General features: G+C 29.0%; 3 protein-coding genes across 5 annotated transcripts; 1 reads left to right on the forward strand and 2 right to left on the reverse strand.

The window, feature by feature from the left end:
• Positions 1-95: 95 nt before the first annotated feature.
• LOC145743035 (ATP-dependent RNA helicase DDX51-like) lies at positions 96-7,146 on the reverse strand. Of its 2 annotated transcripts, none has more exons than XM_082560911.1 (13): positions 6,995-7,146; positions 6,312-6,723; positions 5,712-5,865; positions 4,923-5,056; positions 4,583-4,764; positions 4,168-4,269; positions 3,709-3,828; positions 3,518-3,539; positions 3,247-3,438; positions 2,928-3,075; positions 2,484-2,583; positions 554-719; positions 96-480 (listed from the first exon to the last, which is right to left on the reverse strand). In XM_082560911.1, the coding sequence occupies exons 1-13, from the start codon at positions 7,015-7,017 to the stop codon at positions 331-333; spliced, it is 1,905 nt and encodes a 634-aa protein (XP_082417037.1). In that variant the 5' UTR covers positions 7,018-7,146; the 3' UTR covers positions 96-330. The 2 variants fall into 2 exon arrangements, with proteins under 2 accessions (XP_082417037.1, XP_082417028.1); XM_082560902.1 differs by having other exon boundaries at positions 4,917-5,056.
• LOC145743020 (zinc phosphodiesterase ELAC protein 2-like) lies at positions 7,063-9,791 on the reverse strand. 2 transcript variants are annotated; one of them, XM_082560889.1, is made up of 2 exons: positions 9,373-9,513; positions 7,063-9,292 (listed from the first exon to the last, which is right to left on the reverse strand). In XM_082560889.1, coding segments are annotated over exons 1-2 (2,085 nt in total). In that variant the 5' UTR covers positions 9,375-9,513; the 3' UTR covers positions 7,063-7,209. The 2 variants fall into 2 exon arrangements, with proteins under 2 accessions (XP_082417015.1, XP_082417007.1); XM_082560881.1 differs by having other exon boundaries at positions 7,063-9,791.
• A 390-nt stretch (positions 9,792-10,181) lies between these two features.
• On the forward strand, positions 10,182-15,214 carry LOC145763884 (CTP synthase 2-like). The gene is made up of 15 exons (XM_082575428.1): positions 10,182-10,305; positions 10,525-10,641; positions 11,107-11,211; positions 11,341-11,406; positions 11,608-11,708; positions 11,826-11,942; positions 12,162-12,326; positions 12,523-12,671; positions 12,874-13,006; positions 13,088-13,176; positions 13,345-13,502; positions 13,888-14,028; positions 14,364-14,516; positions 14,627-14,771; positions 14,902-15,214. Exons 1-15 carry the CDS (start codon positions 10,257-10,259, stop codon positions 14,987-14,989), a joined length of 1,776 nt encoding a protein of 591 aa, XP_082431554.1. The 5' UTR covers positions 10,182-10,256; the 3' UTR covers positions 14,990-15,214.
• The last annotated feature ends 599 nt before the right edge of the window (positions 15,215-15,813 follow it).

The raw sequence follows: 15,813 nt of genomic DNA on the forward strand, positions 1-15,813 counted from the left end.
ATGTATTATTTCTATAGAAACTGCATTGGGCAACATTTCTCTATGCACAAAATGCGAGTAGCTTTGTGTAAATTGTTAAGAAAATATGAGGTGTACACCGCTGCCGAACCACTACTTCTACCTGGTATTACTGTACAACCTAACCATGGAATTCATCTCAAAATTCGAAACATCGAAAAATAAAAACAAATTGTCGTTAAAACTAAAATAGACTAAATGTTTTATTTTTTGAATATAATCGTGGTTGTTTAAAATTTAATTAATGTTAAACATCTCCCCTTTTACCACTTGTTTAAACTAGTATAAGTGAAAGTAGTCAATAAAGTAATGTTATCTTTTTATTTCTTTAAGTTTATCTGCAATTAAAGGCAAAACTTGTTCATATAGTGGGACAATGGTCTCGTATTCTTTTACTGGGATTCTCTTTTTTTTGATGCCATTTTTTCCGGATTCTTTTAACATTTTCTTAAAGTGATATACCTAAAAAAAAGTCAATTTAGATGCTATAATTAATCACATTCGCCAGAGGTATATTCAAGAAAACCATAAATACCTCATCAGCTTTCAGAAGTGTGTAGGAGTTACCAGGGTCTCCAGCTCTGGCTGTTCTTCCCACACGATGTATATAAGTCTTAATAAGACTTGGTGCGTCATATAATATGACGTCAGTCACGTCAGGTACGTCAATACCACGTGCCATTGCGTCAGAACAAACCAGGCTATTTTAAGAGTTTATAAAAAATTAAGTTTATTTTAAATGTTAACAATTGGTTCATGGACATAGCCACATAAAGTACTACGTTTAACCCATACTGTCTTCTTGTTATAAAGTTCTTAGAAAAAAAAACTAGAAGTTTAGTTAAACGGAAATATGACCAAGCAATAGCATAGCAAGATGGTAAAGAGAAGACTTAATTGGGTTACACTTTACTTCTCAAACCGCAAAAAATTTTATATAACAAATGAGACCGGCAGCGTGGTGTAGTGGCAAGAACACTTGCTACACCACCATGAGGTCGTGGGTTCAATCCCCACTGTTCTCATGCTGTAGCGCTGTTAAAGGGGAACTCAACTGAAAAATAAGGCCAGCTAATATGTTTTTTTAAACTGTACTGAGTTTAAAACTGTATAGTTAAAAATAGTTTTGTATCTGTAATAAGCCTGATTCGATGTTTTGAACTTCGATGGCAAACCCTTTATGATGTTACCGGTTTGTACGCGAATTTGTTAGCTTTTCGTTATGATGCGGTCAAAGTTGTTTTATAGTCGTACGAGTTTTCTAGAAAAGTTAAACTATTATAAAAACGTTTATAAGGTTATTAAATGATAGTTCTACATTGCACTAGTGTTTTTATTCGTTTGGAGGCAGCAAAAAAGTTTTTATGCCAATTACAAACTTGTTTTATTGCCAGACTGCTGAACGCAAACTGTGTGATATTTGCGTTTAGCTGTTAAAAGAAACAAGTATATGCCACTGTGTGTTTGTATGTATGAACTATGATGAAACAGGCCAGTTTCTTGTAAAACAACTACTCCCATCACTGTTAATAGTAATTTCAGCCTCCCAAACCGGTTTAAATGCAAAGGATTGTAATTGTGCATCAGGAACAATTTAAGTCTTTAACATTATTTTGGTTTTTAGCAATAGACATAACTATGGTTTACAGAATATCTTAGAAGGTTTATAACAATTATTCTAAAGGTTTAAATTTCTAATAAAAGGCGTTTGCATTTTTGCAACTTCATTTTTTTGCCTTTTATACAATAATACCAATTTTTAAGCGTTTAGTTACAGAATAGAAATTACCACATATTTAAGCTTTGTTTTACTAACACAATTTTTTGTATTGCTACATGATAAGTCGAGTTAGTTTGGCATGGCGATGAGTCTATTTGTTTAATCTAAAACAGTTAAATGTTTACTCTTGCAACATACCTAAAAACTTTATTTTTGCTTATCTAAACAAATAAAAACACTTGTGCAATGTAGAACTATTCTTGGGGAAGCTTATAAACGTTTTTATAATAGTTTAACTTTTCTATAAAACTTATACGACTTTAAAAAAAAGCTTATGACCGCATTATAACGTATAGCTAACAAATTCGCGTACAACCCGGTGACGTCATAAAGGGTTTGCCGTCGAAGTTCAAAACATCGAATCAGGCTTATTAAAAACCCAAAAATATTTTTAATTAAAGTTTTAAACTAAGTACAGTTTAAAAAAACATATTAGCTGGCCTTATTTTTCTGTTGAGTTCCCCTTTAAGTAAGGTGCTTTTAACGGTATAAACTCTTGCTAAGTCAGCACTTAATCACCAGCATAATTACTGGGCAATTAATCTCTATAATATCCCATACTGCTAAAAGGCAACTGGGTCAGAGTAACTGATGTTACTCTATGTTTAGGTAATGCATTCAACCTTCCCGCATCGAGGATAAAAATACATACAAAAAAAGAAGATAATATAGAGTATGTACATACACATTAATTTTTCCAACTGTAAAATCTTTTAGAGTTTTTCTTCTTTTTACTGAGCTAAGTTGTGATGAAAATTCAGAGCAAATTAATCGATCTTTTTCATCTAGAAATAAAAATTTTAAATTAAAAAATACTGTAACTAATTAAAATATTGGCGATAAGTAGCAGTAAAAGGTGATAAAAATTGCTTCTTTTAAGTTCTGTTGGTGTTCTCATTATTTCTATATTAAAGTATTTCTTAGTTACTTGCTAGCAGCACTTTTATTGGCGTTATTACAAAATACCAAAAAAAGGGTCAGCACTAAGCAGAATCTAACAATACCTCTACTCAGCAGTACACGATTACTAAGCTAAGATAACCGAGTTACATTATTAATTAACTGATAACTAAACTTTTTTTGAACGTTAAATTTAAAAAAAAATAAAAATATTAAGAAATAAGCCTACCTATTTTATTCATATATAGTTGTAAAAGCAGTGCAAGTCTTTGTGTAGTTTCAACAGAGCCAGCAAAACACAACACTTTTTTTAAGTTCTTCACTAAACTTAATACAGCCATCGGTTTTTCTCCAGAAGTACAAACAACCATAAACTCCTAACAAATTGAATATAGAAAACAGAACTATAACGATTTTAGGTTTAGTAAATAGCTTGGTCACCAATCCATGTTATACTGTGAAATCATGCATAAATATTTAGTAGTCTTGGCATATTTAAAAAACAAATTAAATTTTGTCATTTTTCTTCAGGATAAAATTTAAACTACTTTTAAACCAAGGGGTGTTGTGTATTTCCCAATAAATTCCAGTTCTGTCTCAATTTCCAGTTTTTTATCAGTATCTTGAGCAAGTAGTTTTGGTTTCGAAAGTGCAGTAAACATTTGTGGTTGAAATAAATTTAACTGTTCCAATTGTTCTGGGTCAGCACTAAGTGTTGCAGAGAACAACAATTTCTGCAACTTTAATGAAATTTAAAACAAAATAAAAGAAAATGTTACTTTGGTAAAGTTTACTACAAATATTGAGAATGTAACTTACCGGTACCCTAGGAGTTTGCAAACTGAAAAATAAAATTTTTGTTTATACACCAACAATAAAAATAGAAGATATTTTTCTTTGTATAAAGGGTTAGTGATTTATCAACTAAGCAATGCTTTTACTTGTGCCTGGTATTAATTAAGGATTAAGGTTTAAATAGTTGAAAAATGTAAAAATATACATTAATGTACCTTCTTATTGTCAGTTGCTTAATGTGAGGTCGACTTTTGTAAACAGTCCTTTCAAGAACATTTAACCAATCTTGTTTAACTTGATCCATCATTCTGTCAGCTTCGTCTATCACCAAAAACCTTTTTAAACATACATAAATAAATAATTCTGCTATATAAGCGCCAAAACTTGAAAAGGTTAAAAAATTTCCGCTATATTAAAAAGGAACAGAAGTTATGACTGTAAAAAGATTTGATTTGGTTGCTTTTTTCTATTTCCAGCGAGAAATTTGTGTTGCATCGTCGTCAAAATTAAATCATTTTTTTACAGTAACTAATTAAATAATATTATATTATTAATATGAAATTAAGTTTCATATTTTTTCTTAAATTTGTATTTTTAATAATACAACAAAAAAAAATAATTAAATTCAACTAGGAATCCCTATAAACTTTATAAAGCAAAACTTTACTTCATACCGTAATTGGTCCAAATTAAACTCCACAGTTTCGTTCAAATGTTCAACCAATCTTCCTGGGGTAGCAATAACAATATCGGCTTGTACTTTTTCACCATTTTCACTACAAGTTAATAAACAAAAAATGTACTTTTTATTTGTATATACTCGATATTAAAAGTTCTGTGTTTTTGTAAACCTAAATTTTGCCAACCCTAGGCTAAATGACAAGGTAAATATTAGGAAATATGCCTAATAATATCCAAAACTGCAAGACGACTCAAGACTGTGTTAGGGTAGCAAATGTAACTCTATGTTAAGGATGCGAAATTATTCTAGTCACATTAGAGATAAAGATATACAAAGAAATTTTATGTTTGCTAGCAAAACATAACCGAAGGACTAATAATCAAAGATTATTAATTAACTTAACTTACAAAGTTTTAGCCAATAAATTTTGTTCCTGTTCCAAAGTTGTTTTTGCACCAGTAAGAAGAACACAACGTAGTGACGTACAATTACACAAATGAACAAAAACGCGAAAAATTTGTGTTGCCAATTCTCGGGTAGGTAAAACAATAAGAGCCCTTGTCACAGGCTTAACCCTGTTTATTAGAGCCTGTAAAGTTTAATTAGTCACATATTTTTAATATATAAATATATATAATGAAGCCTAGTAGATAATATTTATGTATGTTCAAAGTTATTTAATTTAGGTATAAATATTTTGATTAAAAATAGAATAGTTTTGCAATAAAAATGAATTTGTACTTGCACGATTGGCAAAGCAAATGCAATAGTTTTTCCACTTCCAGTTGGTGCACTGACGCAAATATCTCGTGGTGGAAATTTACAAACCCCGAAACCCAATCTAACCCCCTTTAATATAGCTGGAATAACACATCTCTGAACTACAAATAAAAAAGTTATAAAAAATAGAACTTTAAGAAATGAAATCAATTTTTTGTTTAAAACACATGGGTATTTAACATAGGGCAAATATATTTCATTGTAATTTAGCTGTTCAGGAATGCATGTCTACTTTTTTATAATATGTTTTACATTTAGGTATTATTTGAACAATATTCAAATAAATTATTATTAAACCTTTAATACAATGGGAAATAATTTTATTGTCCGTTATATTTGGTTGTTTAAATTAAATTTAGGTAAATGTTAAGTTAAAAATGTTGCATTCATATATTTAATTTCAATAAAGTGGTCCTTAAATTTGAATACAAATGTTGCATATGAATTAATACATGTCTAACATTTACATGATAGCTGCAATCTCAATATAAGTTACTTTAGTAATATTTTTATATTTATTTATCCATGAAGTAAATAGCAACTTCACAGCCTGAATATAAGATAATGTGTAACTTTAACTCAGTTTTGATTTGCGATTAGCAGTTTTGATAAATATTAAACATATTGCTTTGAAATCAACCTGCAATTTTTTTTTTGGCTAGAGTTGGTATAAAGTCAGTGGTGATCGAACCCAAGACCTTATTTAGTGAAACCAAGTGTTGTTTCATCTATACAAAGCTGCCAATACCTACTTACCAGGAAACAGACTAGTGACATTCATTGATTTAAGATTTTTTAACAATATAGGTTCAATATTTGAAATTTCTTCAACAATAGGGTATGTAGTACCACTGACAACATTCTCAATCAAAAAGGGATTTGCTAACCAATCTGGAAGTTTTCTAGAAACCTTATTTAAAGACAAAATAAATTTACCTTTAATTTTTTTAAGAAAAAAAAGAGTTTTGAATGCTCTGGTTGTTAACTTAAGATGAGTTTTTATAGTAAAAAAGTCACAGAAAGCATAGTGTAGTGTTCAGAACACTTGCTACCCATCATGAAGCAGTGGGTTCGGTTCCAACTGTATTCATGCTATAGCCGCCCTTGAGTAAGGTGCTACAAACAGTATGAACTTCTGCTGAGCCAGCACTTAATCAGCAGCTCATTTATTGAGCAATTACAATCTATAATATCCCTAACTGTCAAAGGCAACTCGAAACAAGGTCATAGTAACAGTTGTTATTATATTTAGGTTGTCAAGTCGACCTTTTTACATTAAGGATAAAGATAAATGTTTTTAAGGGTGTCAATCACAACCAACAAAAAATATATCTAGATGATGTATTCTTGCAATACCTTCTTAACAACGTAATCTTCTTTTGTTCCCAAAACAGAAAAATTCCCAATTTTATTGTCCACAGTTTTAATAGTTTTATCATTTTCCTCACAAAGTATTAATTTATTATTAATATCTATTGCAGTTTCATCACCACACAACTGTTTTTCTTCCGATGAAAGATTTAAAAAGTTTAAATCAAACTCTGTTGATTTTTGCGATAATTTATTTTTTTCATCCCCATTTTTGATGTCTTTCTTAGTACCATTTTTGGTTTTATTTTTAAAAAGTTTGCTGGATTTTTTTCTTTTTTTTGTAGGGGGGGCGTCATTATATAGTTTTATTTCCTTAGCCCTTTGTTGTAATTCCCTTAAATTTTTATCTGAAAAAAGAGAGGTTGGATCTGTTGTACTATCTTCCTCACCTGTGTATCTGTCGAAAAAAAATGTTTTTACTAAAATAAGGTTTTATTTTTATCAAAAGTTTAATATTTAAGTTTTCCAACTTTTTAAAGAGAAAACAACTCAAAAAATTAAAAAAATGTAAAACTATGACATTATTCTAGGTTAAAATGGTAGGATTAGTTTTACACTTCTAGAATGGTAGTAGTCTATTAGATAAATGATTTTTGATGCTTTGACTCTATTTCTATTTTTCCACTAATTCTATTTTTTCCACTAAAATTTTATAAAATATAACTCACCTTACAATGGAGAATAGTGACATTGTAAATTTAATATAAATACAAACTACAGTCTTTTTTTTAGTTCATCTAAACACAATCATTATAATAATTTTTAATAGTAAAAAAAAAACTTTTTTATGACTTTGAAAAATAAAATTGTTTAATTTTAAATACTGACACTAAAAAAATTATCACAAGATTGATACCAAAGATATTTTAAAGAACAAAAAAATTTAAGAATTATTTTTTTTTAAAAGTGCAAACGATTCTAAATACATATTTTTTTTCTTTATTACATCACTTTCTTTTTTTCTTTTTTTAAGTCTGCGTGTACTAGGGCTAAACATAGTTTTAAATTGGTCATGATATTTGGTCAACTCTTTAAATTCATACACATTTAAAGGTAACTCAAGATGATCAATAGCATACATATGCAACCCTTTGAATTTTTTTGAAGAATGAGTTAAATTTTCCACAGGAACTAAATCTTCCACTTGGCTGAAATGTGTAGTTAATAAAGTTTTGGCCTGCATGGCCTTTGCAGTTTCAATTGCCCCTTGAAAAGTGCTATGATTTTTAAAGCATGCCTCTATATCTCGATCACTACTAACATATAAACAGTCATGAATTAAAAGATCTGCATATTGACCTTTTTCTAAAAGAAATTTTGACATGGGCAAAGTATCCGATGAATATACCAATTTGAAACCATTAATAACCATAACAACTCCAATAGTAAACACACCATGTGAAACCATTGGTAGATACAAATATTTTAATCCAATATGATCTTTAATATCTGCAATAACTTCATATTTTGGATATTTGCCGATTATTTTAAACTCAACGTTTTCTTGAAGATAAGAATTATGTTTTGTTACATACTTAAGAAAAAGATTGTGATGAAGATGACTAGAAAACACAACATGTGTGATTTCATAAGATTTATGCCGTTTGATTGCATTAAGCATCGAAACAATTCCAAGAAAATGATCTGTATGTCTATGTGTTAGAATAATCAGTTTGATAGTGGAAAGTACCCGAGGTGTAAAGTGACCAAAGTGATCCTCCAGCTGCGAAAGTGCAGAATAACCGCAATCAAGCATAACACTTCTATCTTTGTCAATCATTACCAAAAAGCAAGGATTAGCTCTTAATCTTGAACAAACTCCACCTGAACCCAAAACAACGAGTCTTGGATATGTAATGTCATTAAAATTGGAACATAATGTTACATCATTTGTTTTGCCATAAATATTTTCGTAGTTATTTAGAGATTCTAGAAAATTTGCAATTCGACTTTTCAATTTTGTAATTTTGCCCTCTTGGTTAACAAAATAGTTACATGAATTTTTCCATAATTTGTAATAATCATTATTAAACTGTAAATCAATACTTTTTGAATCTTTCAATGGCATAATCGAACTTTCTGCATTATAAATTGGAAAAAAATGTGGAGTAATTAAATTACATAAGTTACGAGTGACATGGTGTCTTTTTAAATTTTCAACGTTTGTGGAAGTGTTCTCGTTGACAAAAATGTGATTGCATGTTTCGTGAAATTTTAAAATCCAATTTTGATAGTCCACTGTATTTAAAACATCAACTGCTGTCATATGAACAACGGTATAAGTTTTTGTATCATCAAATGAAGAACCAAAAGCATTAATTAATGCAGGTATGTAAGCTATTGATGGGCAGTCCACGAAAATAACAAAGGAAAAATTTAAAATTAAGTCATTCTTTTCTGTTTCTTTACTGTAATTCAAATTACTTTGAGTGTCGTTTCTATTTTCTGTTTCTTCTGGTAAACCATTGATTTTACTGAAACATTCTTTTGCATTGGAAAAATTTAAAGTTAGGGATTGATTATTATCTTCCACATCAACTTCAGTCACATTTATTTTAGTATTCACATTTTGTTTTGGATTTTGTTGTGGATCATTTGCAACATTAGGTAAGTTGTCAAAATTTGCCACCATTCCTGGTATTTCAAACATGTAGCATGCAGCAACATTATTAAGCAATGTTGAGTTGTTGGTTGATTTTTTTGTACTAATGGTAGGCTTTAAATTTATCATACTGAATTTTGTTCCTGATTTACTATCAACAAAACTAGACAATGAATCACAAATTTCATACACAAAATGGTTTGAATTCACTTTGCTTTTAGCCAATGTGGAAAAAATCAAATCAGTTATTATGTTCCATAACTTTCTTAGTCCAGTTGGTCCACAAACAATTGCAGATCGAAAGTTGTTTGTTTCAGGTTCTCTAACATATTCATGCATGTCAACTATTGCTTCCCACTGCAACCTAGTGAATAAGATGTAATCAGCTTTTTCCAATTGTTGAGTTAAATAAAAAGGTAAAAACCGATTTACATTAGAACTTACATTAAAGTAAAATGTACTGGCTAAGGTTGAATCTTTGTTTTGCAAGTTCTTTGTTACTAGCTCCAAACAAACAGATGGAAAAACATTTTTTCCACGTGTTAGAAGTTTAATGAATGCATTGGTAGATGTTTCACAAATTTCTTTCTTTGGTTGGTTTACAATTCGATGTTTATCTTTAATTTTGTTGTGATTAAAAACAATTTCTCTACTTAATGACCAATTGAAAGCTTGATGTTTGAGATTCCACTCCTCCTTTTGTTTTTTAACTTCATCTAAAGAATAGCTAGGTAAATTGGAACAATTTCTCTTGGTAACGTTTTCAAAAAAATTTAATTTTACCAAATTGGACAATTTTTTTAACTGAAGGTACTTCATCTGTTCATTTTATGTTATGAAACGTTATACAATTTATATTCTAAAAATACTATTAAAAAATTTAAAATAAAAAAAGGTTGCCAGAAGCTTCTGGTCCCCAATGAAAAAAATGATTCTAATGTTTTTTATCACAAATTTTAACTATCACCTATTTACAGCCAGTTTGTTATTGTGAATTTTAACACTATTAATATGCACCAATTTCAACGCACGTGGAAAGGTTGCCAAATATTTTTTTGTGTTTAAAAATCTTAATTTTAAATTATTTTTTATATTAAAATTATAAAAAAAACTAACAGTTAAATAATACATTTTTCTTTTTTCAAATCTCAAAATTTTTAAAGAGCCTTTAAGTATAAATACGTTTATTACATACAACTTTTTTTGGGGTTTACAACACTCAACCACGTTACTCACGAATGTTTTTTACGTCATTTTTTAACTGTTTGGTTTTATTAAGACACAATTAATTAAAAGAACGCGGTAAATGTGTAGTAAAATTTATAGTTATGAAGTTTATATTGGTTTCTGGTGGTGTTATTAGTGGAATTGGAAAGGGTAGGTGCTACGTTATAAGTGTATAAAAACTTTTTTTATATTTAAACATTTAATTGTATTTTGCATGTATTTAAATAACTTTTTTGTCGTATAAACGGGTAACTAAAATTCTGTTAAAAATAAAGCAAATTTTTATTTACCCCATTGCTTAGCTATATAGCTAGCAATGATTTTTTTTATTTTTAATAATGTTTTTATCATTTTATTTTTGTTGATTAGGTGTGATATCCAGTAGTATTGGAACAATATTAAAATCTTGTGGACTTCGTGTTACAGCAATAAAGATCGATCCCTATTTAAATATTGATGCAGGAACATTTTCACCATATGAGCATGGTAATTTATATCATATCAGTTTTTCTTGTTTAAATGTTAAAATCTAAAAGTAGTAAATAAGAAAATGTCGTTTACTGTTTCAAACAAATAAATCAAATATTTACTTTATGAGATGAATTGGTATTTGCTTAAATCTCACCTCACGAAATGACTTTTTCAATTAATATTGCCATAACTATGATTAGCACTAACATGCATTTTAAAGACAACCCTATGTATTTAAGATTTGTGGCACAATTAACACTGCCTTAAGTTATAGCATTAAATGGTAGTAACACTAAAAACAATTATTGGGTTAATTACCCAACAATATGGTCAGTAATATCCAAAACTGCCGAATCAACTCAAGACTGGGTCAGGGAAAAAATAATACCTTAAAGTAAGATTTTAAATTTTGTCTTCTAACTATTATCTGCTTAAAAATCTAAAATAACAAAAAAAATATATAAAAGCTTTTTGTTCCAGGTGAGGTGTTTGTTTTAGACGATGGTGGAGAGGTAGACTTGGATCTTGGAAATTATGAAAGATTTCTTCAAGTCACATTGCATAAGGATAACAACATTACAACAGGTTTGTAAAAATTTCTAAAAATTTAAAAAATAAGGGTGTTGCCCTATCTTAACCTTTTTGTTAAGGTTTAACTTACTATTTATAAATATTTTAGTAAACCTTTTTTTTTAATTGTGTTAAAAAACTTAGGCAAAATATACCAGCACGTTATTAGCAAAGAAAGAAAGGGCGATTACCTTGGAAAAACTGTGCAAGGTAAACTTTAAACTTGCTTTGACATATTTTTGTTGTGCTTGAAAAAAAAAGCTGTTCGAATCCTTAAATAACCCAGCTAGTAATATATTCTGCCTTAGCATTCAATGTGTTATTGATTCTTTTTTATATAATGTTTGCTTACAGTTTATTGACAATAAGTAAAGACGTAACCCAAGTCCTATAAATCAAATGTTTTTTTAGTGGTACCTCATGTCACTGATGCAATTATGGATTGGGTGGAAAGAGTTGCAAAAGTTTCGGTGGATAATGGAAATGAAGAACCTCAAGTTTGCATTATTGAGGTAAGCAATACAAATATTAAATTTATTCGATTATTTTGTGTATAAATTATTGGGTGATTTATTTTTTAAGTCCTGTGTTGTACAGTATTAAAATTTCATGGAATTTATAAATTTTAGCTGGGTGGGACCATAGGAGATATAGAAGGAATGCCATTTGTTGAAGCATTTCGGCAGTTTCAATTTAAAGTTGGCACTGGTAATTTCTGCAACATCCACGTTAGCCTCGTGCCACAGGTAAAAATCAAAAGGTTAAAAATTATATGTTTTGGTGTAATGATTTTATCAATTAAATTTAAAAAATGGAAGTTAAAAAAAAACTTTCACTTTTAGTACTGAAATGATAAAAATTTGGTAGTTTTACAATTTATTTTTTTAATAGTTTAGTATTGAATAATAATAAATTATTTGTTTGGTTAATGGTTTTTTTTTATAAAAAAATGTTTTGTATTCCAGCCGAATTCCACAGGTGAACAAAAAACCAAACCAACCCAACATAGTGTTCGACAATTAAGAGGTTTAGGTTTATCCCCGGACCTTATTGTGTGCAGGAGCCAATCCCCGATTGAAATGTCAGTAAAAGAAAAAATATCGAATTTCTGTCATGTAACAACTGAGCAGGTAGGTAAAATTGACGATAAGGTTTGGTATATAGCAAAGCAAATAAATATTAAAAATTTATTGATGTGATAAATAAGAAAACTCTAAAATTAGAAATATATTTATAAAATAAACAGAAAATGCTGGATTTGTGTTTTAATTATATTTTGTTGTGTTTAATGTATATTATTTTTGTGAAAAATAAAATTATGTTCAGGTAATTGCTGTTCATGATGTCTCTTCGATATACCATGTTCCTTATGCTCTTGAAGAACAAAATGTTTCAAATTATTTGATTAAAAGACTTAACCTTCCAACTCAACCCAGAATTGGAATTTTAACTCGATGGAGAAACCTTGCTGACAAGTACAATCATTTTTTCCTTTCTTATAATTTCTAAGTTAATTTTAATTTAATTTAAAAACTTTTGCACATTACCTTTTTTTGAATTATTTGTTAAGCTTTGCTTTAAAAACCATGCTATTTCTAGGAATTTAAGTAAGACACTTGATTTTTTATAACATTAAAATTGTTTGGTCGTTATTTACATTAAATTTCATGTTAATAGGTATGACCAGATTCACACAAAATGTACAATTGCTTTAGTAGGCAAATATACAAGATTGGAAGATTCATATGCCTCAGTTATCAAGGCATTAAGACATGCCTCCCTTGCAATTAATAGAAAGTTGGATTTAATAGTAAGTTGTTTTCGGAAATGATTATTTTTTTTTATTCTTTATAGACCAATAACAGACATAGTAATTTTAGTATTTTTTAAGATTATTGATGCTGCAAATTTGGAAGATAAAACAGAACAAGAAAATCCAGTAGAATATCATGACGCATGGAAAAGATTGTGTTTAGCCAAGTAATCATACAACATATTGTGTTACTGATAGATAATAAAAATATTGTTATTTATCCCTTCAAATAAAAAAAATATGTTGATTATGCGCGGGCAAATATTTTAAAAATGCTAGCTTTTTTTAAAAAGGGGCAAAGGAATTTTGTATGATTAAACTTTTATTTGTAACAGTGGTGTCTTGGTACCAGGAGGATTTGGCAGTCGAGCTATTGATGGAAAAATCTTGGCGGTTAAATGGGCACGTGAACATAGAATTCCTTATTTAGGAGTTTGTCTTGGTTTGCAGGTGGCTGCTATTGAATTTGCAAGAAATGTTTTAAATATGCAAGGTATTGATTGTTATATTTAATCCTTTTTTTTCTAAGTTTTTACATCAAATAATATAATAACAATTTATATTGGCAGCATGGGGTAGTGGTAAGAATACTAGCTACATTACACATGGGGTCATGGGTTCAGTCCCCACTGATCTCATGCTGTAGCGCCCTTGAGTAAGGCGCTATAAACGGTACAAACTCCTGCTAAGCCAGCACTTAATCAGCAGCGTAATTATCAGGCAATTATAATCTATAATATCCCAAACTGCCACAGGCAACTCAAAACTGGATCGGAACTGATCTTACTCTATGTTTAAGTCGCGCTTTTGACTTTACCACATCGAAGATAAAGATTATTATACAAAAAAAAAAAAAAAATTCAATTTTTTTTGTTTAGATGCTCACTCGACTGAAATGAACCCAGAAACGGGTCATGATGTTGTAATAGACATGCCAGAACATAACCCTGGTGATATGGGTGGAACAATGAGATTGGGGAAAAGAAGAACAATATTTAAAACCAAAGATTCTATTATTAGTGAGTGTGGGATTTTCCTTTTTTTTCGTATTTAGTTATTTTCTTTGTTTGAAGTTTGACTTAGACTTTAAATAGGCAGCCCAGACTCGAATTCACTTTAATTTAAACTATGTTTTTTAAACTTTACTAACATTTTGATTATTAAACAATGTTGTTGTTTTTGTTTTAACTACCACTTTGTATACATTATTCACAACTTTTCTTGTTTATATTTATCTAAGTTTAAAATGATTTGAATGTTGTTTTTTTTTAAATTTTGTTTATTATATATATAGTTTTTTTAGGACATTTATTTAATTCATATAATCAGCCTTTTATTCTTGATTGTTGCACAGGAAAATTGTACAAGTCAGTAGACCATGTTGATGAACGACACCGACATCGATATGAAGTTAACCCAACTTATGTTCACTTGTATGAAGAAAAAGGTTTTAATTTTGTTGGACATGATATTGAAGGCATGAGAATGGAAATAATGGAACTTAAAGGTTCTTTCTTGAATTTATCTTTTATTAGAAGTTTGATTAGGTTAAAAACATAAAAATAAAATGTTAAAATTTGAAAAAAAAATCAATTTTTTTAACATTGCAATATTTAGATCACCCTTATTTTGTTGGGGTTCAATTTCACCCGGAATTTATGTCAAGACCGCTGGAGCCTTCACCCCCTTATCTTGGATTGTTATTAGCTTCTTCGGGAATGTTGGAGTCCTATATCGACAATGGAAACAGATTATCTCCACGGTAACCATAAATCATGTTTATAGATATATTAAAAAGTTTTCAAAAAATAATTTCTAAAAAATTCTAAAACAAACTTTTAAATTATGCTACCCCCTATTTCTGTGTTTTATAAATTTCTTATTTTTACCAGGCAACAAGGTCATTTCGATACAGATGATTTAGAAGAAGAAATGTTGAAACTGTCAACTTTAAAAACACAGGCTTCAGGAGACCACTGAAAATTTACTTTGTTTAGTTTGGATGTTAGTTAAATCTGCCAATCATTTGTTTGTTATTTTTGTGTATTAGACCTATGAAAACTAATTATTTCAACAAAAATCTTTGTTTATATGCAATTGATTTTGCAATTCAATTCCGTTTAGGTTGTTTCTTTTTCCTTTTTCCGTGTTTTGTTGGACTTTTTTTAAACACACTGCCTTGTACTATATTAATAAAAAAAATTCTTGGGAATTATTGTTATTTAAATACCTTCTTTTTATGAAAACAAATTGGACTTCGATCTTACTTAAGAAACTGCCGACTAAGCTCTTTACAAAAAGTGATGTTTTTTGTTTAAAAAACTTGGTGTAAATTGTAAAAACATAACATTTAAAAAACGCAAAACTGAACCGTTTTGTAAGTGTGTTTTAAAATATACTTTTTCTCTATCCACATTAGCGAAGTAAAAAAACAATGTTATCATATTTTAGGATTTAATCCAATTGTGATCTAACAAACAAAATAGTTGTTTAACCAAAATCCTGATTACTTGCAACATTTTTGTTTTAGAACAAGGTAAAATAAAATATAACTTAAAATATAAATTTCAACTAGACCAATGGCGAAAAATAAAGAGAGTAAAAAAGGAAAAAAGAAATTAACCGAGGAAGAAAAAGAAGCCGAACGACTTGAACGAAAACTTAAAATAAAAAATCACAAAAAACACCTACGATATTACATAAAAGTATTAACGCGTAGAAAAAAAGAAAAAGCAGAAGATTTTTTGCGACGACCTGTTCTAAGAGGTAATCAACAAAACTTACCAATGAACAAATTATATTGT

This window comes from Corella eumyota, chromosome 1 (genome assembly GCF_963082875.1).
Source record: "Corella eumyota chromosome 1, kaCorEumy4.1, whole genome shotgun sequence".
NCBI lineage: Eukaryota > Metazoa > Chordata > Ascidiacea > Phlebobranchia > Corellidae > Corella > Corella eumyota.